At 39.7% G+C, this 27,379-nt stretch overlaps 2 protein-coding genes across 5 annotated transcripts in view; one reads left to right on the top strand and one right to left on the bottom strand.

Moving 5' to 3' along the window:
* The first annotated feature begins 255 nt into the window (after positions 1–255).
* Positions 256–5,444, top strand: sar1aa (secretion associated, Ras related GTPase 1Aa). 4 transcript variants are annotated; one of them, XM_010743424.3, is made up of 7 exons: positions 256–383; positions 2,391–2,463; positions 2,828–2,947; positions 3,054–3,119; positions 4,003–4,106; positions 4,212–4,343; positions 4,436–5,444. In XM_010743424.3, exons 2-7 carry the CDS (start codon positions 2,406–2,408, stop codon positions 4,550–4,552), a joined length of 597 nt encoding a protein of 198 aa, XP_010741726.1. In that variant the 5' UTR covers positions 256–383; positions 2,391–2,405; the 3' UTR covers positions 4,553–5,444. The 4 variants fall into 4 exon arrangements, with proteins under 4 accessions (XP_010741726.1, XP_019124899.1, XP_019124900.1 ...); XM_019269354.2 differs by having other exon boundaries at positions 305–379; XM_019269355.2 differs by having other exon boundaries at positions 327–383; positions 2,395–2,463.
* A 2,868-nt stretch (positions 5,445–8,312) lies between these two features.
* Positions 8,313–27,379, bottom strand: part of LOC104928905 (SPARC (osteonectin), cwcv and kazal like domains proteoglycan 2) — a 43,413-nt gene continuing 24,346 nt past the window's right edge. The window contains exons 4-11 of the mRNA XM_010743304.3: positions 21,264–21,378; positions 15,869–15,977; positions 15,253–15,367; positions 14,434–14,553; positions 14,091–14,309; positions 12,019–12,081; positions 11,006–11,143; positions 8,313–10,156 (exon numbers count right to left, since the gene is read on the bottom strand). Coding sequence (XP_010741606.1) covers positions 10,011–10,156; positions 11,006–11,143; positions 12,019–12,081; positions 14,091–14,309; positions 14,434–14,553; positions 15,253–15,367; positions 15,869–15,977; positions 21,264–21,378 — 1,025 coding nt within the window. The 3' untranslated portion in view covers positions 8,313–10,010. The remainder of the gene's footprint in view (positions 10,157–11,005; positions 11,144–12,018; positions 12,082–14,090; positions 14,310–14,433; positions 14,554–15,252; positions 15,368–15,868; positions 15,978–21,263; positions 21,379–27,379) is intronic.

Below are 27,379 nucleotides of genomic sequence, written 5' to 3'. Positions count from 1 at the left end.
TTAGTTCAAAGTAAGAAAGGAGAAATGTTACTGTGTGAAGAAAAATGCGTAGTGACTGTAAATTAGCTGTTATTATACAGTGCATATAAAAATAAAGCACTACCCGCACAAGATAAAAATAAATAAAGAACTAAATAAAATGTATACACATAAAATCAACACTCTACATGGTGTCAGAGATACCTGACATGTACAGTATTGCACTGACAGCTCATTGAGGCCAGGCGCCATGATGAGGGCGCTAACACAAACAAACCACAGAGTCTGAACCACGAGGAGGAAGAAGAAGAAGAAGAACCGCTGTCTGAGTGACTGTTTCCAAGGAGACCGCTGATACTACTTAAAGCGCTGGACTGCTGGTCAGTGCCGAGGGGGCAGGGTAGGTAAGTCAAGCTAACGATGAACGATAGATCACAATTCACACGTGAATACACAACAACAACAACAACAACACATCGGGCTTAGGATGAGGAGTCCGCGCGGAGCCGGTGGACCGTGAACGTTCCGTGGAGCGTGACATCACACTCTAGAACGTCAGCTAGCATGCTAATGCTAATGAGCTAAAAAAAAGCGTTATCATGTCGGTAGTCAACCGACAACAACCGACACGTTGTGCTTTAGTGTCTTTTTTAAAAGCTGGGACGTTACACTAGTTAGTGGTTGTATGGTTATATATATTTTTTTTTATTTACAAAAGGAGGGCTGTTAAATAATGTAACGTTAGCTTAGCTAATTGTTAGCTCTAATTAATCATTTAATCAGACCTGTTGCGTCATTCAATCACAGCTGGAGACGGTTGATAATGAAGACAGGTGTACTGGCTGCACTATGCGATGATCCATGTACGTTTTGTCAACGTTACATTCAGGTTAATTTAACGTTTAGCCACCTGCTACACATGTAGGTGGAGCTGTGTAAGTGTTGCGTCACGGGTACGCCTGAGTGACGTAATGCAAACCAAAAAAACAACACACAGGTGAAACTTTTTTTTTTGTATCCGAGTTAGCCATGACAGTGAGTCAGCAAACACCTGAACACTGGGACCAGCTCACCTACCTGGACTGCAGGTGTTTGATTGATGCCGAGATGAACACAAGTACGGAAGCCCTAAAGGGTCATACATACATACATACATTTTATTCCCTGAAAATCAAAACTGACTATCTCTATTTCAAACTCAGTAATTGTTTGAAATGTTTTTAGTTTTGAGACAAAACAAGTACAAAATACACTAAAGGTGTCTCCTGCTCCTCTGACATTGCTACACTTTATTTTGTTATCACGGGAAAACAGATGGACTAAAATGTATGTATGACCCTTTAGGGCTTCCGTACACAGGTGTTACCAATGATACTAATTAACCCTAGAACACTAACGTTAAAATTAGTAACACCATCACTAACGTCGGGTATATTTTACCCGATATAATGTCCCAGAGAAAATACAGTTTTCATCAATTTATGTAAAAGTTCAAACACTGTATGCCAAATTGTAGTACTCTTCTTTAATTTCCCAATATAAAATATCACAGAAAATAAAAAAGGTACCATGGGGTAACCTTTAAAAAGGCAGCAAAAGTATTGAAAAATCAGGTAATCCTTAACGATAAAATTTCTTAACAAAAAAAATAAATAATGGAGCTGGGAAGTTGTTCTTTGGTCCACCCATTCCCGGGACATGTGAGCCTTGTCTGGTGAAGGCACAGTCTTTCTGCATCACTGACAGACTGTTCAGTTCCATTCAGGTCAAAGAGTCAGTGTGCCGCTGCTGTTGTGCATGTTGGGCTCGCTGCTGCACTAAATGGAACTGAGCCTTAATTAGTGTTATTGGAAACACCCGTGCTGACCCTAATAGTTCATGTCAGCATGGCTGCTGTGGAAAACAAGCTAAAATGTCTGCTGTCAGAAATAAAACTCTATAACTACCTTGTTTAAAAAATGTTTATAGCCTATTATGTTGATCTAATTGTATGCCACTATGTTTTACATTTACATTTAGTCATTTAGCGGACGCTTTTATCCAAAGCGACTTACAGAGAAGGGACCAATCAACGTACAGAAAGCGTTAGTGCAACAATGTGGCGATTCTTAAAGAGTTCGATTTAGCATGTATAGTTATTGGTAGTGCTAGGAGATAAGGTACTCTGGGTCATCAGGAGTTTCTTAAAGGTAGAGAGGGACGCTCCTGCACTGGCATAAACTGGTAGTGCGTTCCACCAACGGGGAACGACAGACGAGAAAAGTCTGGATCGCCTTACACGCAAATAAGCAGGAGCATTAGAGGAGTATTAGAACGACCTCATCATATGATGTGATCCAGTACAAGACCACAAAGTATGCATACTCAATGCAGTGTTATGTTGTAATAATCTGACTTCTTTCTTGTTTCAGCCAGAGACCGCCAAGATGTCATTTTTATTCGACTGGATCTACAGGGGGTTTAGTAGTGTTTTACAGTTTTTAGGTAAGTACTGCATGCAGTTTTGTGGCAATTTAAAAGTGGTCGAATAAATGTATTGAAATGTTTTACTTAGTAGAAGCAGCAATACCATCAGTACTTTATTAAAAAGTAGTTCACCTTAAAGAACGACTGTCTTTGGTGTTAAATTACTGACATATTGCAACTATTGAAGTATATGTGGTCCAGCTGGTGCTATGTAACTAATCCATAATGTGTGAAACAGACAGCAAAGTACTGACAGTATAACTATGATGTATTCTTTTTGAAATGTTGCCAGGGTAGTAAAAATACAAGTACTTGAGTGAATGAAGTGGATTAAGTATGACTTTGTTTTTCACCCATAACATTTGTGATGTAATTCTTCCAGGTCTGTACAAAAAGTCTGGGAAGCTGGTTTTCCTGGGCCTGGACAATGCTGGTAAAACAACACTCCTACACATGTTGAAAGATGACCGACTTGGCCAACACGTGCCAACGCTGCATCCAAGTGAGTTTATTATGCTGTAAATAAAAACAGTATTAGCGTCTTCCAGAACTACCTGAAATCATCACATGGGTAAAATATTGTCATGTACTCCTTTTTTTTCTTAAAGCTTCTGAAGAGCTGACAATCGGTGGGATGACATTCACTACATTCGATCTTGGTGGACATGTGCAAGGTGAGATCTTTCTCCATTTTTTAAGCCAATATAGAAATTAGGTAGTCGTCACTGCTTTTTGCCTGCTACAACATATTTTGGTCACACTGTAAAGCAAGATGCAAACTCCTCAGCCAAAATGTTGTGAAAGCCATTTAACATTCGGTGTAGCATTGATACAGTATGTAGATTGTTGTGTGTCAAACATTATGAGGCCGAGAAAATGTACCGAGTAAATGCTGTGATTAAAGCAAAAAAGTCAGTTTTCAAAAGGAGAAGATTACCAAGACTTTTTGTCAACTTGCTCCGTGTTGCCTTAGCTGTCAGTAATCATGCTGTTAAAAGCAGAAGCCTGTCCTCGTGGCTGCCACATGGCGTCCCTGTAGCCCCCGCAGCACTGATGTGTAATTTAAATCAGCTCTGATGGAAACACTGAGGCTGAAGTATTGAGCACATTTAAAGACAGGACGTTCTCTTACAGAGATGCCAGTGCTGCAGGAAATGAACATGAGGAAAGACAAGGCCCCAGATTATGATCTAAAGGTGGATACGTTGAGTTTGTAATAATTATCACAGTATTCTAGATCTCTTGGTAAAATAGTGAATTTATATTTTTTTAAAAAGCTCCTACACAAAGGTTATTTTGACCTGTTCATCGCCCTCACTCTTCTGTTAGCTTCGTTAAGAAGAGACAATAAAGAATACACTTTAAACTTTCTAGTTCAGGGGTGTCAAACTGGTCCACAAAGGGGCCGTGTGGCTGCAGGTTTTAGTTCCAACCAACCAAGAGCACACAGTTTGACCAATCAACTCTCTGAAGTTTGACACCCCTGTTCTAGTTCGACTGATGCTGAGAAGGGCCTTCATTATCCTATTCAATAACCGTTTCTTCCTTTATCGATAGCTCGACGGGTGTGGAAGAACTACCTGCCGGCTGTGAATGGAGTCGTGTTTCTTGTAGACTGTGCAGATCACGACAGGCTCACAGAATCCAAGACCGAGCTCGACGTAAGATTAAACATCACCGTTACAGGCAGTTTCCACCACGCTGTACCGACTGCAGTCCCGTTAACAGCAGATTGATGACGACTGTGCTGCTCTTTGTCTGTCTAGGCTCTCCTAGGAGACGAGACCATAGTCAATGTTCCAGTGTTGGTGCTGGGTAATAAAATTGACCGTCCAGAGGCCATCAGTGAAGGAGGACTGAGAGGAGCCTTTGCTCTTGATGGTCAGGTTACTGGAAAGGTAGGCGTGTTAATTTGCAGAAATGACATGATCTCTATCTCTCTCTCTCTCTCACGGCCACCGTCCTCATTTATATGCATTGTCATCGACAGGGGAATGTCTCTTTGAAGGAGCTGAACGTCCGACCGCTGGAGATTTTCATGTGCAGCGTGTTGAAAAAACAAGGCTACGGGGAAGGTTTCAGATGGTTGTCACAGTACATCGACTGACATGTAAAAGTGAAGCTTAACCAGAGGGGATTTCCTTGACACATTTTCCTGAAGCATGACAAAGACTTTGTCTCTTTGCCGGTGTCAATCAGCCCACATTTCAAACTGTATTATTAAGAGCATATTAGGAGCATATTCTTTTTAATACTTTAAAGCATTTATTCAGGATTTAAAGGTTTCTATGCAAACTTTTAAAAGTGGTTCATGGTGAACTGTCCTACGTGTGTGTGTTATTAATGTGAAAGTTAACCGAGTTGTCCGAGTTGTAACGAGCAGTCATACATTATGCAAGAAAGTAGATATATATATATATACATCAGTTTTGCTTTATTTGTTACGGAAAAGCCCAGCTGCTCTCTGAACTGGCATTTCTTTAGGAAGCGACGTTTGTGGTGGGTAGTTTACTGCTTGTCTGACATTGAATTAAGATGGCAGAGTTTAGATTTTAAAATTAGACAAATAACAAAATACAGAAGATTTAATTTTAGTTAATCTAATGCTATGCAGCCACTGCCTTCAAAGCATATAGCCAAAGATGTATGCTAATGACTTGGGGATTAGCAGGGAGAGAGATTTGGACTCCAACAAAGGATATCTTCCATGCCGAGCTCTGAGCCAAAATAACATCAAATCCTTTTTAGAAACCAAAAAAAAAGGAGAAAAGACAGCACGTCCCACAAATAAACGCAGTAAACTGAGTCAAATTGAAGCTCTGACTGATGAACATGCTTCTCACACTTTCAGTGTCTAGGTGGAATTGTCTTGTTTATTTTTGCATCTTTTCTGTTGTTGACCCAAAGCGATGTTACATATTGAAGTGTGTTCGTTGGACCAAAATAAGTCCTCATTATCTTGGACTTTGGGGTATTCCATACAGAGCTCAAAGGTAAAATGACTTTCAGTGGCTGTCCTTGCTTTATTATATCATGAAGGCTGTAACAATGCATTGCCCTAAATGTCAGGAAGCAATAAAGTAGAATGACTTAACTGTGCTGTCTAGTTCGGAGCCAGTTTATTAAAATTACCCATTAATGAAATTAATGAGTAATTTATATTTTGCTATTTATTCCCTATAGTCTAGAGCCTGAGCAATATATGAGCATGTAATAAGCATGTACGCTGTGCAACAGAGTTGAAGTGCTGCTTTTTGACTGTCTGAAAAGATATGAGAGTGCACTTACAAATATTAATATGCTAAATGAATATTCTGTTCTTGAGCTGAAGTATTTTTGTTCTTTGACTTCTACTGTCTCCTGCATCCCATGTTTACAGGGCGACCTTTTGAACGTTTTATTTATTAACATATGCAGGGATATTTGTGACTGAGATATAAAAAACAAAAAAAAGATAAATATTAAACAGATTTTATACAAGGAATCTTGAGTGTTTACTGAGAAAGTATGCATGTAAACAAACTGCTTTTCCTTTGACAGTGTTGTGTACTAGTTGCTAAATACTGTAAATTATGTATAATACAGATGTAAATGTTTGTACAGTAACTGCCCTTTAGCTGACACTATAAAGTACTGGAGTTATTTATTACTGACTAGAACTTGAAGTAATTATCTGTGCAAATAGTTTGACAATAGCAACATCCACACATAAGGATTTAGTGATGAGTGGTTAAAATGTAATAAAAATAACTTGTTTTTGACTCAACTGGCCATTTATTGTTTTTATTTTTAACTCCCAATTAAAACCTTTTTCACACTTTTTCTCTATATTAGTTTAAAGTAACCAGCATTTTTTTTTTCCCTTGAGGGGAAACTGCTTAAGTAGCACCTTATACATTATTCAAGGTTTGTGTCACGTTGCATCATTTGCTCAGGATCTGCTACACACTTTAGGGCTGACAGAAATAAAGTGTGGATGACACCAGAGAGGAGAAATATACAGTATATCTCAATATGAACCTGTTTTCTGAGGTGGAAAATGAACAACGTTGAGGTTCTTCTCCATTGTGGTTGGAGGAGGACTGTTTTCACATGCTCCACTCTGTTGTGGAGTTCCGCAGGGCTCTATCTTGGGTCATGTGTTCTTGCATTGAATTAGGACTATCATTATTATATTAATTATATTATTATTTGACTAGTAGTTCAATAAAACAAGTCCTAAGTAATTGGTCCATTAAAGGATGGAGGGAAAATTGCTTGGCTCAATGGTCTCTTTAGTCAAAGATGACTCCTAAATATTGACATTTCAGAGGTGTCTTTTGCAATCAATTGTCCAAATTATATGTACTGTGATTTCATGTTGTAAAAAAAGGTGATGAATACTTCTATAAGCACCGTATCACCTGTGTTAGTACCTTATCTATCAACTATTATGAAGCCAGAAGTCAACCTTGGAGTAATTTTTGGATTCCAACCTGTCATTAGACGCTCAAGTGGTGCAATCACGTTTTGTTTTGGCACTTTGTCATTGTCAAACGTGGAGGACCTCCAGGCTTAATTATTATGATATGCCTTATTGTTATATCAACCAACTGCAGCAAATTGCAGAGTGCTGCCTCCAGGCTTTTTTTACACACTCTGAGAGAAGTGACCACATTATCACAAACCTTGCTGCCCTTCGCTGGCTGCCTGTCAGAATTAAAAGCTATTTTACTGCTGGAAATATCTCAACAATATCCCTGACTTTTCCCTCTGGGGCCACCGTGAGGTCGACATTTTTGGCTTTCAGTGAAATGTTTTGACAACTGTTGGATGAATCATAAAATGTGGCTCGCACATTTATTTCCCCCTCAGGAGGAATTGTGACTTTTCACCTAGCGCCATCATTAGCTCAAATGTTCAGTTTGTCTGATGTCGAACACGGTACCTGGCAAGCATCAGCATGTTAACATACAGACAAAGCACTGCAGCCTCACAGAGCAAGCATGGCTTCAGACTTTTAGTCTTGTACCAAGATCAAGTTGGTTTTTATTTAATGAAATAGTGTATGAATAAAGTTTAGCATTGTAAATACTGACACATTTACTCATTTCTCACAATGTATTTTACCTAAACGGTTACACAAGAGTTAATCCACGACTTTTACTGGGGGCTGGATTGCTAATGATGGTTAAGTATATTGGTGTGGATTCATTAATAGCAGATTTATATCATCTGACAGTGTCTTTCATTTCGTGGTCATTAAGTGGTAAGTCAATTGGCTGTAATTTGTTCTCTTAGCATGAGGTGGCAGCTGAGCACCAAATTATCCCCAGCAAATCCTCTCCTGCTCGTCTCTGCAGCTTTCAACTTCCTCTTATTGTTTTTTTTTTAAATTCCAATATAGTCTCCGTGATCGCAGATGATAATGGAATTGTTTCTATTTAATGCCTTGTTAAACATAATCAGATGTAACCGCAGTAGTCACAGGCCTTAGCTGTAATAAGCTTGAGTAATCAGTGCTTCACACACCAGAGGACCCAACGATCATGAGTAATTCTGTGCTCCAAAATATTCATATTTACACATCCAGCTAGAAAATTATGACATGCAAGGTACGGTGGGTGTAGGTGTAAGATCGTTTATGCTCAAAATCTGTTTTTAGTGCAGAAGCTAAATTTGAAAATTTGGATCTCCTGAGGTGGGGGGAAAAAAAAGCTAAGTGCTGCAATCTGTGATGTATTTTTTTCTCCTGACCACCTTCCCACAGTGAAGACAATCAACTTGTCTTTATGTGACTCATTTCATTTCCCAATGCACACCTTCCCAAGCACTGCCTCGCAGCAAGAAGGTTCTCGTTAGCTGACATGAAGTTGGAAAAGATTGAATTCAACATACAGTTTGGCTCCAGTGCCTTTATTAGTAAAGTGCTCAGCCTAGAAGTACATTCTTATTTTACTAACATGCAATACTAAAAACAACCAAACGTCTGGCCTACCAATAGCATGAATGAAGACATGGCAACAATGTTCTCATAGAAAAAAATTACAATGTGGATTCAAGTATACACACAGAACTTCAAGTAATGCACACATTTTTTTTTTATAAACACAAAATACAAGTTTCTCAAGTTGCAAACTCAATAAAACATAATTGTGGCACATTCTTTGACATGATTTCAGAGTTTCAGAGCGACTAGTGGTTCCTACTGTAGGTGCAGTTTAGGCCATGAAAGTACATTCTACAGGTTTTCAACAAAAGTAAATCCAACTGGAAATGTAGGTCCTGTATAGTTGTGTGTATTCACTTTATCTGTAAAGCATGTAAGATTTAAAAACCGCTGTGAGCTGCAGTGCACCCTTTTATCATAAAGGTAGCTTGACACCGTAAGTGACCTGAAATCCTCTAAGCTGCTCACTTCACAGATCATTTACACTGGATTTATGTACAGAATCAGTTTGGAAATACATAACCACATTGCACTGGACTGCTTTTAAAGGAATAGTTCGACATTTGTGGGAAATGCGCTTCTAGCCAAGATAGATGAGAAGGTCAACACCGGTAAATATGAAGCTACAGCTGGGAGATGCGTAGATGAGCTTGATAATAATTGACTTCTTTGGCCACTTGGGGGAGGCAGAAATAAGTTCTTACTAACAACCTTACAGATTCAACAGTTACAGAGCCACTTCATGAATCAAAAATGTTCAGTACTTGCTCTTCTTTTTGCTCTGTTTTGGTCTCCACCAACTACTGTGGGAAATATTTGCCTTTTTTAAGCAGCTAAATGCTCCACTATGTTCACCATCTAGTTTCTACATGTCCTTCTGCTGTTCAGTGCTGGAACAGGTAGCATACAGTAGGTCAGGGTGTGTCCAACGGTAACAATATTCACCTGACAGCAACCCCTTAAACTAAATAATAAACACATCATATCCTGTTTGTTTAACCTGTCAGAAATTGTAGCAGTTTTACGGACTATTTCTTTTTCTGGCACGTAAAAATGCAACATAATGACAGAGCAACAAGCATCTGTTTCCCTCTGTTTCCAGTCTTTATTCTAAGCTATAATCATCATCTCCTAGATCTAGCTTCATATCTGACTTCTCATAAAACTCTAGCAAGGCAAACAAGCGTATTTTCCAAAAATGTTGAACTCCTTTAAATTCAGATCTCTGGTAATTCCAGTGGGACGACGGCTCTAATACTCAAGCAATTGTTCACACGATACAAAATTACTGGTAATCTCTATATGCATAGATGGCGGTCGGACAAGATAGGAATTCTGATGGACTTTAGCTACCTATGGCGCAGTAGTCGGTGGGTCCTGCTTTACAGGACGGCAAAACAAAAAGCTCTGTTGCTCAAAAGACAGAGAGGAGAATGAAGCAATTACACATATCTAAGACAAAAACTGGTCATCGTGTCATCCCTGGACCAGCACCACATATCCCACCAGGATGATACACAATTCCATGCCTGCCCAGTCCGATCCCAAAATCTTTTGCTGTAAGGAGAGAGCCATCCCTGTCGATTTTCAGGCCAGCAGCTGTGACTCGGCTCTCCCCGCTCAGGGTCAGACAGTTCTACCAGATGTATCCGCCATCGTCTGCCTCTCCCTCCTCCTCTTCCTCCTCTTCCGCCTCCTCTCCGTTGTCTTCTGCCTCCTTCTCCTCTTCATCCTCCCATCCCACACCGCTCCCGAAATCTCCAGAATATCCCGCCACTTCATCTGGAAAAGGAAATACAGGTGAGGAATGAGTTAGTTGACAGATCATTATCAAGCAGAACAGACAAACATTAGCATGTTTTAGACTCAAATGTAAAGAAAATATGTTTTTCCATCATATGTAAAATTTTAAATGGAACATCTTTGGGCATCTTTTGAAGATGTAAAACTGCAAAACTTTGAAAATGATACCTTTGAGAGCTTTTGATGGATAGTTTCACTATTTTTATAGGTCAAACAATTAACTAATTAATAAAAAGAGTAACTATAGCAGATATTGATGTGATTATTGTGGCCAAATGAATTCACCATTACAACACTGTTGCGATATCTATCTAAAAAATTCAAAATAATAATGATAAAAAATGATGCAATCAGTCAAATGCATCTTTTATTATCAAACCTTTACTTAAAATACAAGTGTAGCAAGGTGACGAGCGAGTCTGTGAATATAACTGTATAATAGCAAAACAAAAACAATAATTTAACCAGATGTTGGAGTATGATATGCAAAGCGAACAGAAGTAAGGAAAGATATTATCATAGGTGTGTTATTACCGTGTAATATTATCATCAATACTAGAATATTGACACACCTAGGTGTAACGTTTTGAACAGTACAGTTGTTAAATGAAACCTTAATGAAAAATTTGTGGGAAAAACCTTCTAATGTTTTGACGATTTTCTACACAAATAAAAGGGAAAGAAACTGCACTAAAAATGAGACGGTATATTTATAGAATAATGTCACTGAACTGGCAAATATGTTCATGTTAATTACTTCATGAGGAGGAGATTTTCCTGCTGTGAGCAGTGTGAGAAATATCTGTTTGCCAAATGCTCCCCGCTTACCGCAGTCGGGGTTGCCATGGATTCTGGTACCCATCATCTCTCCACCATGCTGGTCGACGCACCAGCACTCCCCCCGGCTCTGGTCACACTGCACTTTCCTGTAGTATCCGTCCTCATCACAGCTTGGAATATACATCCCTGTGAAGGACGTGCATATGCCAAGTTGTTAAATATTTATACCTTTAGCGCATATAGCTGCCTCATGCTGATGCCTGAGATGAGTGCTGCATAAACGAAAATGCCAGCACGCCTTAGTAAACCTGTGATAAAACCATCCGTCAGGATGGAGAGGCAGATTTCTGGCAGAGGATACCACACAGTGAGCTCTCCTGTTTGTTTTACACAAGCATGCATATGCTGGCGGATGTGCTTTCGTACAGTATGTTGGCATAACGTGTTTCCTTATTGCTGCGAGAGTGGCATGTAAAAATGCAGTGACAGCCTCGATGACAGATCTCCGCTGTTTCAGCCTCTCTCAGGACACTCTTGTCAAACCGAAGGCGAAGTTTTCTAACAAGCACTGAATCCCCCTCATCACCACCGCTACCGTGAAAATGAGAGGAAACACAAGCAATGAGACAAGTGGGCTTCAGGGATGGAAAAATATGTCTGAAAAGCAGCCATGTAGCATGTTGAGTATGTTGGGTAGAAACTATAGCATTGGGTTTTTCTGAGAGCCAAAGGGGCACATTAACCTTGCTCTTCCCAAAGCCAACACTGCCCCCTAATCCCCCCAAGTCTGATTAGGGCCTAATCCTTGACGTGTGCCTGTGATCTCTTAAATGAGCTTCCTCCAGCTTCTCGCCTTCTACACCAGGCGCCTTGTTACGTAAGAACACCCTGGAGATCTGGAACAAGTGTGCGGCAAAACATAGTCAGATAGACGGTGCAGTTTATGGCTGGCTGTGAAAACCGTGGCGATTTCCTATGCAAAAAGCGTAGTGTTAAAAAAAAAAAATCTTCAATCAAATAAAAGCTGAATTTCACAGCACTCCTATGATAAATACATTTACCAGACTTCTTCTTGGCCGCCTCCTGCACTTGGATCTTCTCCAGCTCAGCGAGGCACGGCGGCTCTGCGAGAATCAAACAAGAAAAGTGATGACAGACAATACCTTAAACTTCTCTCCCTAAACTTTATCTCAATCAATGCTCTTCATAATTACACTTTTTTGCCGTATTGATTTGTTTAAGAAGTCTTATATTTCATCCCCCTCGGAGGGTGATCGATTGCCGAGAGCTTAGGTGAAAGAACATATGGATGTAGTCTGAGAATGACAACGAAATGCACCTCGAGAACAGATAGAAATAGAAACAAAGAAGAGAGAGACACTTTGTATTGACCCCCAAGGCGATAAATCTTCCCCAGTATTTTGTACATTTTCACAGGAATATTTCTCTGTCTGCATCTGTACAAAAATAGAGATAATTTCTATACATGTGGCGCGACGTCACGTTCCAGATCATCTTAATGGATAAGCGTGAAGTAGTTTCGAAATATCACCAGCTAGTAATGAAAAATTGATTAGCAGAGCTGGTGTAATCTATTGCATGCAGGTTAAATGCCTGATCAATGTGATAATTGGTGTGCAAATGAGGTTACTGCCGGGAATATCCTGTATTTGTTTAGTAAAGGTCAAACGGTGAAGATGTTGCAAATGTGCACTGAAAAAGCACTGCGAGTGTAGGTTATCAAGTGAGATCACATCCATGGAGACACCTTATCATTTTTACATTTTGCAACAGGATAACTACACATAAAATGTCAGGCACGGTGCTTCAAAGAGAAGTTTTATTTTTTTCAAAATAAATATTCGAGCACACCGGGTTTTCAGATTCCTCCTGTGATCATTTTGCCTGACATTTCTCTTAACCCAACTCACGGGTGTCACCGTGTAACTATGGTAATCCGCTTTGAACTTCGAGGCAGTTAACAAATGAAACATTTAATTTTATTCTTAGAAAAAAAAACAAGAACATGATCTCCAATTGAAGTTGTTCATCAAAACAACAGCAGTGAATCAAAACCAGACCTTTAACAGCGTTTCAATATTCAGTGACATTTAAAACACCTACAGCACTAAGACGTAGAGACATTTTAGGACGGTTACAAAGAACCAGTATAGAAGAGATGCACCTGATATCACCATATGCCTGTCTGGAATTGTATATTCACACTTCTTCTTCACAGAATAGAGTTTGCATTTCTGTGACTGCATGTTGCACAGAGAAAAGAACAATCGTGCATCCTGACTGAAGGGAAGAGTCTGCTTCGCAACACATTTATGCTTTGTCATTGGACCTTTGCACTAATCACAGATCGTCCAAAGGGAACACCATAGTTTATTAATGCACCTGGTATCAGGTGGTGAAGGACACCACCCGACAGACCAAATAAACCCAAGCATGCAGTGAGAGTGAACTGGGAATATCCTTTGTCTGCAAGAGTGTCACGAAAAGAGTTAATCACAGTGTTTCTTGGTGGCAACCAAAAGTCTTTTCAGATTTGGCAAGTCCAGGGGAACCCTACAGCCGACTGGATTTTCTGGTGGCCTTACTTACCACTGCTGTGGGCAGAGGTAAGTAAGGCCATGAAGAAAGACTATCAATTTGCCAGAGAGTGATTCTGGCAAACTGTCAGATGACTCAAATAAAAGAGGTCTTGTCCAGATTGTTCTCAGCAGGGGTAGAAAACTGCTGATGATGTCTGGAAATATTGTCAGACCTGGATAGATGGTGGAAAAGTAGACGAATGGATGGAGGATTCAAGCAAAAGTTTGTACAAACTGCTGAAGCTTGAAAAGAAGAGAGGAAACCACACAACCAGCATGTGCTTTGAAGGTGACAAAGGAAAGAAAGCTTAAAGGAATAGTTTGACATTTTGGGAAGTATGTGCATTTAATTTCTTGCAGGGACTTCGATGAAAAGTTTGATACCACTTTTGTGTTTTACCATAGCTTGTTTTGCCATTCAGTGGTGGAATAAAGTGATGTCAGTGCACACTCTCTATTTCCCTGTGATGTAACTTTGATATCATTTAGAGACGTGAGTCAAAATAGACCTCAGTGAAGACCTCTTTACTCACTTTCTCTCCAGAAGCAGAGGCACCACTCCGCCGTGGAGACCTTCCCATCCTTGTAGCTGTCGCAGGAGTTGAAGAAGGGTCGGATGCAGACCTCGTACTTGTCCAGGTTAATAGCAGCCAGCTCAGCTTGGTCCAAATACAGGTCACTGTTGGTGTCCAGCTTTGAGAACATCCAGCCGATGGAGTCCTTGCAGCTGGCTACAAGGCTCTTGTCCAGCACTGTTAGAAGTACATTTTTTGCATAGTACTTTAGTTTCCATTCATACTACATTTTTTTTGCGTAGACAATTGATTTGTAAGTTTGGAGGCAGCAGACAATAAAAGCGCTTTATGAGTTTCTAACCTGAAGCGGCGCCAGCTCCGAGCTTGCCAGAGTTATTCTGCTTCGCGTTTCCATGAAGGAGTTGGAACCAGTCTCTCAGGCGGTCGCCCAGGTCTGCCAGGTCCTGGCCAGTGCAGCTCTCTGAAGGAGGCAAAGAAGGCAATACATGGATTCAAAACCCTGGCAGACACTTAACAGCAATCTGACTCACCTTCCCAAAAGACATTCATTCACGGACTGCTTCACGTTGCTCTGAACAGGATGAAAGGTGCAAATTGCCCTCTTACATTAGAGCTGTTGAGGTGTACCAGTTATGATCATTTCTAAGTGTATGATCTGCTAATCAAAGAAAACATTATTTCGCAATTAACTCCACTGCAGCGAGTTGCTGTTGTCCAATAGAAATCCAATTTCAGTTAGCTAAGTACTTATTCCAGGCTACAGATGAAAAACAGGAGTAACATTTCATCCTTTTGATCAATTGGCATTTTCACGAGCCCCAGAGCGTGCACAATCAATACTGTTTGGCTGCAATGATAGATAGTGTACACTCTAAATAATTAATTACCACATGATTGAAAAAGCAGTTTAACCACACTGGAGGATATTTGGATAACAGTAATCTCTGAGATTGACGAGTATTGATCCAAAATGTCAAGCAGTGGGTTGGTAGGTCCTATCCTACTGACAGCTTTGCTTTGATAGGTCACCAGACCATTGTAACTTTCTTTTTTTTTGAACCCTTGACTCATGAAAGGGATGACAGCAATGCAGACAGGGAGGTGTGAATCGCAAATTGAAGATGCATGAATAAAAAGCGGTTGGAAAAAGAGAACTTGCCACGTTTTGTGTCGGTATTTGTGTCGGGAACGGAGGCCACAGCACAGGGGCAAAAGCCAGTGCACATGATGTTCAGGTCTTTGCCCGTGAGGCAGGCTTGCTGCTCCAGCTTACACTGTAAGGAGAGAGAGATGCAGTTAAAATATTTATGGGGGTGACCGCAGGAAAAAAAAGAGATTGCTCATTCAGATGAGACACTGCACTTAGAGAAAGGCACCAAGAATGAGCTGTCATTTTCCGCTGCCTTCTCATGCAAGGTCAAAATTAAAAACTATACATAAATCAATAAAGAGTCCTGGCAGCGGCCGTTGTACGCTGATGCCACTCAAAACAACGTCAGTCATTAATCACACGGCCACGTTGAGCCGATGCACTTGTCCTCCCGCGAGCAGTGATGAACTGTGCTGCCCTGCTGCGCCCACGTATATATGTCAGCGCAGCAGGAAACAGCACTTGACTGGACTCCTCTCATTATTTAAAACGATGACATGGGCACTTTCCATTTCTTTTCAGGGTTTTTATGGCGGCTGGATTCAGTAATAAAGCAAAAAGAAAAAATTATCTAAGTGGGTGCTTTCAAAAAAGAGATGCCGGTGCAGAATATTTTCTTTTTTACCTCGGAGGCGTAGTTGTGTCCGTCGGAGCCACATACAGGTGAGGAGGCAGTAACAGGACAAGGCTTGCAGCTGTTTTCATGGGCCTCCACCTGCCCTGACTGTTTTACTCTAAACACGAGAGGGAAAGAGGGAACATCAGTCCACCAAGACCACAGAAAAATGTTTTCACTTACTGTACATCTACCTTTTGTGGGAGCAGATAGTGTTATTTTTACCAGGTCATCTCGGAGATGCAGCATTGCAAAAATTGCATTTAACAGGACAAATACACAAGACATGACATCAGCAGATGCTGTGTATTAATGGAGAGAAAGTGCACAGTGTCCAAGATGCATTATGCTGAAAGGTTTATTGAAGATTGATGCTGCCTCAATTCTGAAGAAGCTGTCCTCTCTGGCTCGTCTATACACCCTCAGTATAATGCCACAACTACTCTATGTCCCTAAATGTTCAACCTTAGCGGTCCGACATTGTTATCTGACTCCGTAGAGGTTTCTATGTTGTGTACCTCTCTGTTGTGTCGAGGGAGCGAGAAAGCCCTATCCTCTGACCTCTGTTACCATAGCAATGACCAGAATGGCGTCTTCTTTCCTAAACACAAACACACGAGCTGCTCTGTACATCACGGAGAAGAAGAAGACACTATTCATACAGCGACCTCAAGACATATGCTTGACTCTGTGTATCCCAGACACGGGTACAATGTTTACCTTTTTAACCATCTTAGTTTAACATGCTCATATTTTCTCATTAGCGACACATGAGATGTAATGGAGGGAAAGCCAGAGGACATAACCAAAGTTATTGTAATTAATCATGAGGGAGAGATAATTAAATTTCAGTTTTCAAGACATTTCACTAATAAATAAAAATGTCAACCTGCTGGTGGCATTGGAGAAAAAGTCAGAGGATTATCAAAGTTAGGAGGCTTCATCCGTTTGCAACCACATACAAGATTTCATAGCTATCTATCCAATATAAATATTGAAATATTTAACTCAAAGTGTGAAGCCAGCTGACCAACACTGCCTTCTAGCTTCACGCCACTAGCTCAAAACTCAAAAGTATTTGTTTCTTTCCAAAAACAGTGACCCTGCTTTTTAGTTTCCAGTCACTTTTTCTTTTGTAGAAAGTGTTGTCTGGTAAAAACAGTTGACAAAGAAGTCTGTGGATTTTCCAGAGAGAACAGATAATGCCTGTCTGTCTTCCACAGTGCTGCAATGAAGTGCCCACAGACACCAGGACAGCAGAGTCACTGCCCATCATCTGCTGCAGACTGAAAATCACCTTTTTCAGACGACATCTTGACACCGCACTTACTTACAGCATGTCTCATTTCTTTAAAAAAGCAAAAAACAAACAAACACTTGCACTTTGCACTGAACATGCTTTTAGCTTCTGCACTTCCATTTCTTCTATCTAGCTCTTGTTCCTGTCAAGTTTGAATGCACTTTATTCTGAGTTGCATTGTTCAAAAGCGTCCAGCTAAATAAATCTAATTTAACAGGACAGTGTTTGGGGAAGACTCGACTGTGCTGTTGAATTTTTTAAACTCTGTGAGCACAATTATCTGTGTTGGGAAACCTCAGAGGCACATATAAAAACCGAAATGATCTGCATCGCCTCTTAATATTTGGATGCAGTCATTCATGTACCCCCCTCTCTACGTTTGCTTGCTTTCCTCTCGCACGCCGGTTGACTTCATGTTCAGCGAGCAAGCGTTACGCTGCGCGGTGCGACTTCTCACGCTGCTACTTAATGACGCTGGGATGGTTGAGTGTGCTTGCGTCCCTGCTTATTGCTCATTACTCAACACAGTCTCTCTCATCTCTGGAGTGACTCCGTAAATGAAGCACTTTATTGAAAAAGATAAACGCCTGTCGCAGCAGATAGACTTTGCAGGTAGTAATAACTCACTCCATTAATTCTTTTCAGACTGCAACCCTGCTCATTTGTTTGGAATGAATGGGTGAGGGAACAGATAAATACTTTTGCAAGAGGTTTATCACAGAAAAACTGAAGGGTCTTTGTGAAGGGAGGAGTGTTTGAAATCTCTAAATGTATTCAGTTTTCCTTATGCTTTAGTTGTCATGGTTTCCAACCTGCCCCGCTTTCCCCTTGGCTTCAACTTCCACTGATTAGTCCATACTACATTTTCTAAGGCAGCCTCATTATTAAGTCAAGTACACTGCACACCACACTTTGAAGTAGCCTTAGATGTACGAACACTGTTGCTAAGTGACAGACAATAAAAGAGCCATTGTTTTGTTTCCTTTTCAAAAAACTGTGAATGATTTTGTTTGCTGCCGTGTCAGTGTCACGCAGGGTCGAGAGAAAAAAAAAAAGGTCCACTTGTCAACAAAATTCTTAATTAACTTCAGCAACTTCTGAACTACGGCTTCCTGTCTGTTTTAAATGAGCTCCCTCTGAGCTATTGTCACATCAGGCTGACAAATTCATACTGTTAAAATGAAGACATCACTTGATTAGACTTTTGGATTATACAACTCCAACTGCTAGCTGCTGTCCCTGCAATAACTGATTTCTTTTTGGTCACTATAGTGAAAACAAGCTGAAAACTCAACATGATCTCACCCTTTAAGTTGAAACCGCCCTATGGATAAACTGTTGTGGATTATTTACAGACTCAGCAGACATGTATCAACAGTAGTATTTATTTGGTGTGGTGTTTTTTTTTGCCATCCGATGAATATCTAGTCTAATATTGACTCTCCTTTTAGCTCCGTTTTTGGTCTCCTCCAGCTCCTGAGAGAAATATGTTCCACTATGTTCACAGGCTAGTTGCTAAATGTGTCTGAGCCAAACGGTCAGTCTGTTGATTAGCTGAGTGATCCCTTTCGAATACATTTGATTCATTATTAACGGATCAGTGTATAGGATTTGGTGGCATCTAGCCACATCTAGTTGCTGATTGCAACCTCCGTATATCACACTCTAAGGCCCTATGTAGAGCCGGTGTTTAGTTTGTCTGTTCTGGGTTCCCAAACTGTCTGTAGAAATAAAAAAAATAAAAATAATTCTAAGGTAACAAAAACAAACCCTAACATTATTATTTTTAGGTGATTACACACTTATGAAAACACAGTTATGCATATTATATTTTTACCCTATTCTGTAAATAGAGCCCCCCTTAATCTTACACATTGGACCTTTAATATAAAATACTGATTATGGCAGCTTTAAAAAAATATATTACATAACTGTAGCAAACAAATTGTGGAGGTTATTATGCTCCTTTTTAATTAGCTGCATCAGTTATATTTGTGTTAATACTGGGCTTTATTTACTTACAAACTACAATAGTGATTTGTAGCCAGTTTGGCAGCAGCTCGTTGATACATTTACAGTTCTTTTTGTCAAGTGGGAGACATCAAGCTGTTTGAAATTCCCCCACGGTTAAAGTAAGAAGGTTGATATGAATGTTTTTTTTCTGTCCATTTGATATAACATGAACACAATGCTTGATTTTATTTAAACCGTGCTTTCAGGTTTGGACAGATATGTGTGACTATGTGAATGTAACATTCAAACCAACATTTGGAGCGATACACTGTGAGCTGAAGAAGCTGACTGAAGTCTCTTCAGTCTGTGTGTTGTGCTTAGATCTGGTGTTATTTTACTTTCTAAGTGAGCTGAGAAGACTTTGTCCACATCAATTTCCATCTGATTTAACGACGTTAATGTTAGTCTGATTTAACTACATAAATGTATGAGCTCACAAACTGATGATCCATGTAGTTTTAAGTAATTAAACTAAGTAATAGTGGCTTCATTATTAATTAAAACCGAACCACGGGAGTTGATGATACATCATGCATTAGATTAGATCATGATGAGTCATGTATTAGTTAACCATTAATTAATCATAAAGTATGTACCCTTGACTTTAAGCGTTACCCATTAGATTAGCGTCTCTTTCTCCTGTGTCTGATGGGGAAATAATTGTAGGGATTTAAAGTCTATCCATAAATAAGGCTGGTCTGTGGGAGTAAATAATGGCCAAACATATTTTAATCTTATAAGAAACAAAATACTTAATTTTGAAGTTGAATCACTGCTGAATAATTAATGTTGCAATTTAAATACCACTGACTTTCTTATGCGGTCTGAATTTGCCTCTTTCAAGTCGTGCAATTTCGGATACAGAATACTTTTTTTTTTTTTCAGGGTTCATGAATAATAGAAAATCGAAATATTCAAATTGCTCAAACGAGATCTAAAACTGCGAGGCATGTCAAATAAATGGGGTTTCGTCAAATAAGCAATAAGCAATATCACATGAGAGGGAGTGATGTTACACTGAATATCAGCACGGCTGTAGACAGTGAAACATAATCACAGCCGTGCTGATATTCAGCATAACATCACAACCTTGAGTGTGATATGGCTTTTATACAACAGTTCTTTAAGTAACATTTATTCGTTTACAGTAATAAGTGACAGCAGATTATGATTTGTTTATTTGGCTCCACCAACACAAACTGTTACGCAACTGGACCGGAACTGTACTGTTGCAAAGAAACACGTCAACATTTTCCTAGTAGCTCGCTAGCTTTGATCTGTAATATATATAAATATTTTTGAGATATAGCCAAGCAGATCAAAGCCCATGTTGTTCGCTTCATTTTTGCTCTTCTCTGATTTGTTGAGATCGGCCGATCGTCGTATGAGAACACCTGGAGTGGTTTGTGTTGAAGTATCCAGACTTCTTTCTTTCCCTTCATCGTCTTCTGACATCCAGTCATAGTTCAAGTCAAATGTTATTGGTGGAAATATGTTCATCTTTGCAGTTCAAAGTTTGTTACAATCTAAGACGGATAACGACTATTGATGAAACAAATTTAGTTACATGTAGATGAAAGACCCAGGGATGTTCTATATCAGCACTTAAGGAACAATTCTTGTCCAATCAAAATACAGGGCCGGATCTAACTGTTGTATAATTCACGATATAAACAATAAACATTAAGTATTCAGTAGTTTCTTAAGTGGTTGGATTCAAAATTTGATATTCAGTCACTCAAAAAAAAAGTTTTTTATTTGCTTCCATAGCTGTCTGTGTTCACTTTCACCTCTTTCCATCCACACATTTCATTCGTCATTGCTCAGCATGAGTGTTCCAGCTGAAATTACATCACTCCTGACTCATGACACTCTCTGGCCCTGTTACTGAGTTTAATCAATAGCTCTCCAACCAGACATTGAAAGGCTTTTTAACTGACGCACAGCTAACAGCTGTTGACACCAACGCCACAGGAACGTTTGTCCTGTCCATGCAGAAATCTCCTTAACAGGCGACAACATGTCCTCCAAACACACACACACACACATGGGGAAAAAAAGTCTGACTTTAGCACTGAAACTTCCACCTACCTCTGCTCCAGTTTCTTGCGATTGACACACATGGCCCTCTGGTAGCCTTGAGCGACGCACACCTTATGGCGGCTGCACTTCACATTCTGGCACGGGTCCTTAGTGGTGTCCACGGCTGCAGACACAAAACAACAACACTAAGAATCCAGAGGTGTCAATCACAGCTGAGGCACTTTGCCTAAAGTCTCTATTTTTGTCACTTTCCAGGAGCAAAATACAGAGCTTACGGCTGTTTTTTTTATTTTATTCGTCTTTTGACAAAGAGCATGTGTTCAACAGATTGATGGCAAGTACCGCGGGGAGAAAAAAAACAGAAGGAAAGCAGCTATTTTATGTGCTGTATAATCAAGTTCTATACATTTACATCGTTTAAAATTATCCTCAGTCCTCACAAAACTATCTTTTACACAAGTGTGTGCAATAAAAATCATGAAATGTGTAATGAAAAATATTCCTGCGGCGTGCACAAATGAGCCCATTGATTTTATAGTCAGCACTGCCGAAAACATGGACGCCTAGCTGTCATTAGTGAGGCAGCCCATCGTCAATAGCACTGCCTGCAGTCTCCGACGGTTGTCTCTGATTGCGAGAAAACCTGACAGTACTGATTGAGCATCTCTTTCTCTCTGCTTGTCACATCTCACTTCCCCCATGTCAACTTATCACTGTCTATCCCCGTCTTGCCTTTTCGCTCTCTCTCTCTCTCTTTCTCGCACACAAACACACACACTCCATCTTTGTCTCCCACGTTCCCTTGCTTTCTTCCCTCCCTCCCTCCCCGGCATCTCTCTCTCTATCTTTGGAGAGTTTGAACCTGTTCAATGCCAACCTCTTTTGCACTGATAGACTGAGATGGAAATAGCACCACGTCCTCCACCCTTCCTCAGCTTGTGGTCAATGCCATCCTGAAACTGGATGTCACATTGTTCCCAGTCCCATTTAACCGCCCCGTCTGAGAGAGGCCTCGGGACAAAACTCACAGGCTCAGATAAATTTGAGAGTGAGTGGCAAGCGGCGGTCGTCGGGAGAAATTTAAGCCGTGAAATCCTGAGTCAGCTTTGAGCAGCTGCTTTGTAGTCAACACGGTCAACAGACGAGGTGGCTGCCAGCCAGATATCCTGCAAATCCCGAGGCTAGGTGATACTCTGGTGTTACAGCAGGGAGGTATGAGGGGGAACAGTGGACTTTTATGGATGACATGACAACTCTGAGGGAATCCAAAAATACTGGTAGGAGGCTGTGTGTCTGTGGTGCTTTTTGTCCTATAAGACCGGGTATGAGACTAAGCTGGTGACTCGATTTCATAAAGAGCACAAGTCTTGCAACGCTTCCAAAACTTGCTTGTCATACACAAGCCTTTACCCCACTGTGCATTTTTATTACAGAGGTTACGTGTTTGCCCCCTTTAATAACCTGAGTATCAACAATCTGAGCCTGTCAGTGACAAAAACAAGAACTTTTAGTGGAAGCACATTGACGGCGCACAACTGGCCTAAAGGATTATCTATCGCAGCCCGTTTCCTGACAATACTGGACAAATTTCAAAAGTCGTGATCCCCCGTCATGTCTTCTGTGCAGTCAAACATAATAACATGGGAAAATGTGGCCCAGATTGAAAAATATCAAAGCTTTTCGAGCTATCACAGCTGACATATCTGTGCTTTTACATTGGTTTGTGGTTGGTTAAACATGTTTCTGCAAATATTATTTTTCACTCCCACAGTTTCCATTCTTCATGCACAATTTATACATTGAAATAGAAACATTTGTCCTCTTTTACCCAGTGTTACTTACTTATGCCTTTTGAACTAATCGCTCTGTGTCTGAACCAAATGTTCAATTGCCTTCCCGTGTTAATTACATGCCGAACATTTCACCAAAGAAGAAGAGCAGAGGAGAGCAAGGCAGCGAGTGTAGTCTGGTGGAAACATTTGATTCAAATGTTGGTTTTGCCCCGAGCAAACATTTTATCATTCAGGGCAGACAGAAGATATCTGTAGTTTCAGGAAAATACCTCTGAGAATGCAACCAGCAGCTGGGTAACAGGTAAAAAAGAATATAACATTTTGATTTTTTCTGCTGAAGGTTCAGAATGTTGAGGTCAGAAAATGGAGCTGGGTATTTCAACGCCCTGTTCACAGAGTTCAGTTCAGTTTGGTTTAAAGTTAAGCCATAATCAAAGGGAAAAATGTTGCGGAACACTACATCTTGGAGGGAAGGAAAACATCGCTGCACCGGCCTCTATGGACTGAAAGATACTGATGCTGATAGAGTTTCTTGAACCTCTGTTCAACATGGTACCATACATCACTGCTGCACAGGGTGTGGAAAAGCATGTTGGATTCTAGTACTCCAAAACACTGCAAGATGTTTTTTGTTGAAGTTCTGCACTGAGATGAATAAAACATTGGTATGTTTATCACGATTGTCCACCTGAATGTATATTTTGATGCATATATTGATAGAGATGCAGATTTAACTATTAAATAACAACATTTAGAGGATGCACAAGCCTTGGTAGGCGCTTTTTTCTCATTGCATTAAAATTTGGTTACATCCAAAAGGCTGAAACATAATGCTGGGTTTACTCTACAGATTAAATACACCCTGTGCTGTATGTAAAAATACCTCTAGAGGTTCATTAAACAGAAGCTAGCTCCAAAGTAGAGCAGGACTACAGCTGTAGTTGTATAAAAATAACCTAGCAGCTCCAGAAATGCTTGACCCATATCAAGGGTAACGACTATAAATAGTAAAGTAAATACGCAAAAATAAAAGAAATTAGTATCAGTGACGTGGTTGTATCACAACTGACTCATATTTAATAAATTCTACTATAAGATGTAGCATTTACTCAGCAGAGGGGCTCAGAGACTGATAGCTGTATTCTGTAAAGTGCTGAATGAAACCTGAAAGTCGTTTCATATAAAATTTTGTGACCACTTGACTTTTATTCACTTCATCTGTTCCGGATGGTATTATATATATAGCAGGTATTCTGCTAGGTCATGATTTAACCCCAGCGTCTGAACAATTTCCAGCTTGCTCCGCTGATGGTACATTTCTCTGCTATTCCACTTTGATTTAAGACATGAAACCTCCCAAAGACCCCAGACTGTCACCGTACATATCGTTTTGACTATTTCTGTACAATAAAGAAACTAAAGACGTCTCGTATTTTTTCCGTACGCCTCTATGCATCACATCGGTTCTCTTTAATGAAACTCATCACTCAGGTTTTCCTCGAGATTTCTCCTGGTTTATCTCACAGAGACAGTCGTGGTATATTTTGTTAAAGGCTGCTTTCAGAATGGGTTTAATGTTTCATTTTGTTAACAAAAAGGTTCCAGTCATGGACCATAAACTTTTATGTGGGGGGGGGGCAGAGAACCAAACTGTATGAGGGGTTTCTTTTACTGGTGTAATATACCTCAAACTATTTCCACTTTCTTCTGTGCCATTTTATTATTTTTAGGCCGCTGAGCAGCCGCTTTACCTGCTGTCCACTCACACAGAAAGCACAGCTACAGACTGTGCAGCGAGCCGTGCAGGGAGGGAGAAAATGTATGAGGAAGAATCAAATCAAACCAGAAAGCAGTGAGAGAGCACACAGTAAGGAGGAAGGCTCTACAATCCTCTTTACGTCTGAGTTTAATAATAGAAAATGTAAATCTGGATTAAATATATCCAGATAAATGTGAGATACAATCATATATAACATGCATAGCTGATGGTGACCGAGAATATCTCATTCCTGTCCAGCTTTGCATAAAGATGAATACAAATATGATATATTAACATTGTTGGACGATATTCTTTCTAATAATATTATAGCTTTGAATGAATTGTGCAACATTTTAAATTAAATCACAACCACTGAGTTATAGCTATTTAAATTGCTGCAGCGCCACCTATAGTTGAAATGTCATCAGGTTTTTGCGTGGTTGTTGATACTGTATGTGCATCTACATTTTTGAGTTTTAAATTCAAGATAAATTTAAGGGTTTTTGTGTGTTTATATCAAAAACTTCTATGAGAATCAACCAATTACAGAAACAAATACGTACATTAATATTTAGTGTTAGTTATTATAACTTTGTAACTTTGTAGTAGAGGTGGTGGAAAATTGGTTTGCAACTGATTTTTTTGGCCACAAGCTTTAAAAGTTGATATGGAGCTACCGTACACAGTATAAGGAATCATACCCCTATGTCGTTATATCTGTATAATGTCGTGTCTGTGATGTCACCCACAGATTTCTGAAGAGACGTTTTTGAGGCGGGCTGAATGAAGCCTGGGTGCCCAAACAAGACAAGCCGGTAATGGTACCCACAAAGTGGACACGCTGTTTATTATGCATAACTTTAAGCCTTAATATAATCTGACTGGGTGTGTGATATAGAAATCCAGACTCAGTACAGTTGTTATGAACGAGGAAATTAGCCATAGAGACCAAAACTGTTTTTTGTACCAGGCTGTAAACATGTTTATTTCTGCTGTGAAGTTGGACATTTTAACATAGTGGCTTATGGAGATTGACTTGTTCTGTAGCCAGCCTCAAGTGGACCATAAGCAATTAGCAATTCATTTGGAGTCCTATTTTTGCCCACCTGTTGATTGTAAGTCAAAGACCCTCTCTCATTTCAGCTGTTTTTTGTTTTTTTTGGACTCTGAGGAAAATATTTGTCTCTTAAGCTGCTTATTACTCCGCTATGCTCAGCAACTAGTTGCTAACTTTTTCTGTCCGCCGGGTTTATCAGAGCTTTTTGGCTGAAAGCAGCTGTGTGCTGCAGCTAAAAACAACACCGATAAGAGAGAAGCAAATCATGAAAGTTTTCAACAACAAAAAAAGTTGATTATAGCAGCATTAAAGTCAGACGTGTCTTATCTTAAACGAAGGAAACCAGGAAACAAATGAAAGGTGCTTCTACGCCTCAGAATTTTAGAAACAGCCACATGTCGGAGTGAAAACATCCCCACTGCAAACAATCATGTTAATTGGCGTATTGGCTAACCTTTAACTGAATCTGATATTTTCTTTACACATCATTTCTTTACTGTATGTTCCCATAGAAACACAACTTTTTTTTCAGTATACTTTCAGATGTGTAGCTGTCTCATCGCTATGTTCAGTATTAATGAGCACCTTTAAGTCTGCCTCCAAGCAACAGCTTAAAACCAAACGTGTCCCTCATTGCAGTATTCTTATACAACTCCTACATGCTGAAAATGAAATCCAAACACAGGATTTAATTTGCATTAATGATCAAGGGTTGGACACACCGCCAGCTCTCTTGGTTGTTGTTTACATCGTGCTGCATTGAGATTACAGCACGGTACGTGTAATGGGTTTCATATCATCCTGTAATCATGTCAACAAACATGATGGGACTGCACTGAGCCTGTGACCAATCTCTCTGAGATCACTATCATTATTATGATCATTATTATTATTATTATTATTATTATTATTATTATTATTATTATTATTATTACGCTGCCTCAAAAACAGAACAGAACACAGCGGCTCATATCTAAATTCTCTCTCCTGAGCATTGCAGTTAGACAAGATCCTTCACCAAACGTCTTCATCAACCATTTGTTTTACATTCAAATTGTCAGAGTATGCACTTAATAAAGTAATTTAAAGGTTCTGGACAAAAGAAGAAAATCTACAAAAGACCTGTTATTGTGCTGCCAAGAAATAGTAGCACCCATTTGAAAGATTTAGCTGTGATTAACATTAAAAGCATGAGAGAGATGAATCCATTTGACACATTTAAGTAAATTAGTTTCAACTAGATTTGCAATTACTGTCATCTTAAAAGATTATTTTAAAGACTTAGATTTAATTGGTGGTCACTGTGTTAAAGCAGATTTTATTCAACTCCAGTGGAACTATGAAACTATTAACTTATAACTAAAGATGTTACACACTAATTCACCTCTAAGAGTCATTATGTATGCATAATTTCTTGTACAAATGGAAGCATAATCACAGGTTTTTATCCAATTATTTCTCTAGGCACAAAAGAAGAAGAAAAAAAAAAAAGAAAGAAAAGATGTCGAGGTCAAACATGGCAAACACTTCTGTTTAGTCAGAGCAGCGGGAAGCG

This window comes from Larimichthys crocea, chromosome XVI (assembly GCF_000972845.2).
Source record: "Larimichthys crocea isolate SSNF chromosome XVI, L_crocea_2.0, whole genome shotgun sequence".
Taxonomy (NCBI): Eukaryota; Metazoa; Chordata; class Actinopteri; family Sciaenidae; genus Larimichthys; species Larimichthys crocea.
Note: the sequence above shows the minus strand (reverse complement) of the source record. Positions and strands in the feature narration are given on the sequence as shown.

What these genes read in the sequence shown, in the direction of transcription:
- sar1aa (XM_027289804.1), top strand. An exon ending in TAGTGTTTTACAGTTTTTAG is followed by an intron (nt 2,464 to 2,827) that starts GTAAGTACTGCA and finishes TAATTCTTCCAG; the next exon opens with GTCTGTACAAAAAGTCTGGG. An exon ending in ATGGTCAGGTTACTGGAAAG is followed by an intron (nt 4,344 to 4,435) that starts GTAGGCGTGTTA and finishes TGTCATCGACAG; the next exon opens with GGGAATGTCTCTTTGAAGGA.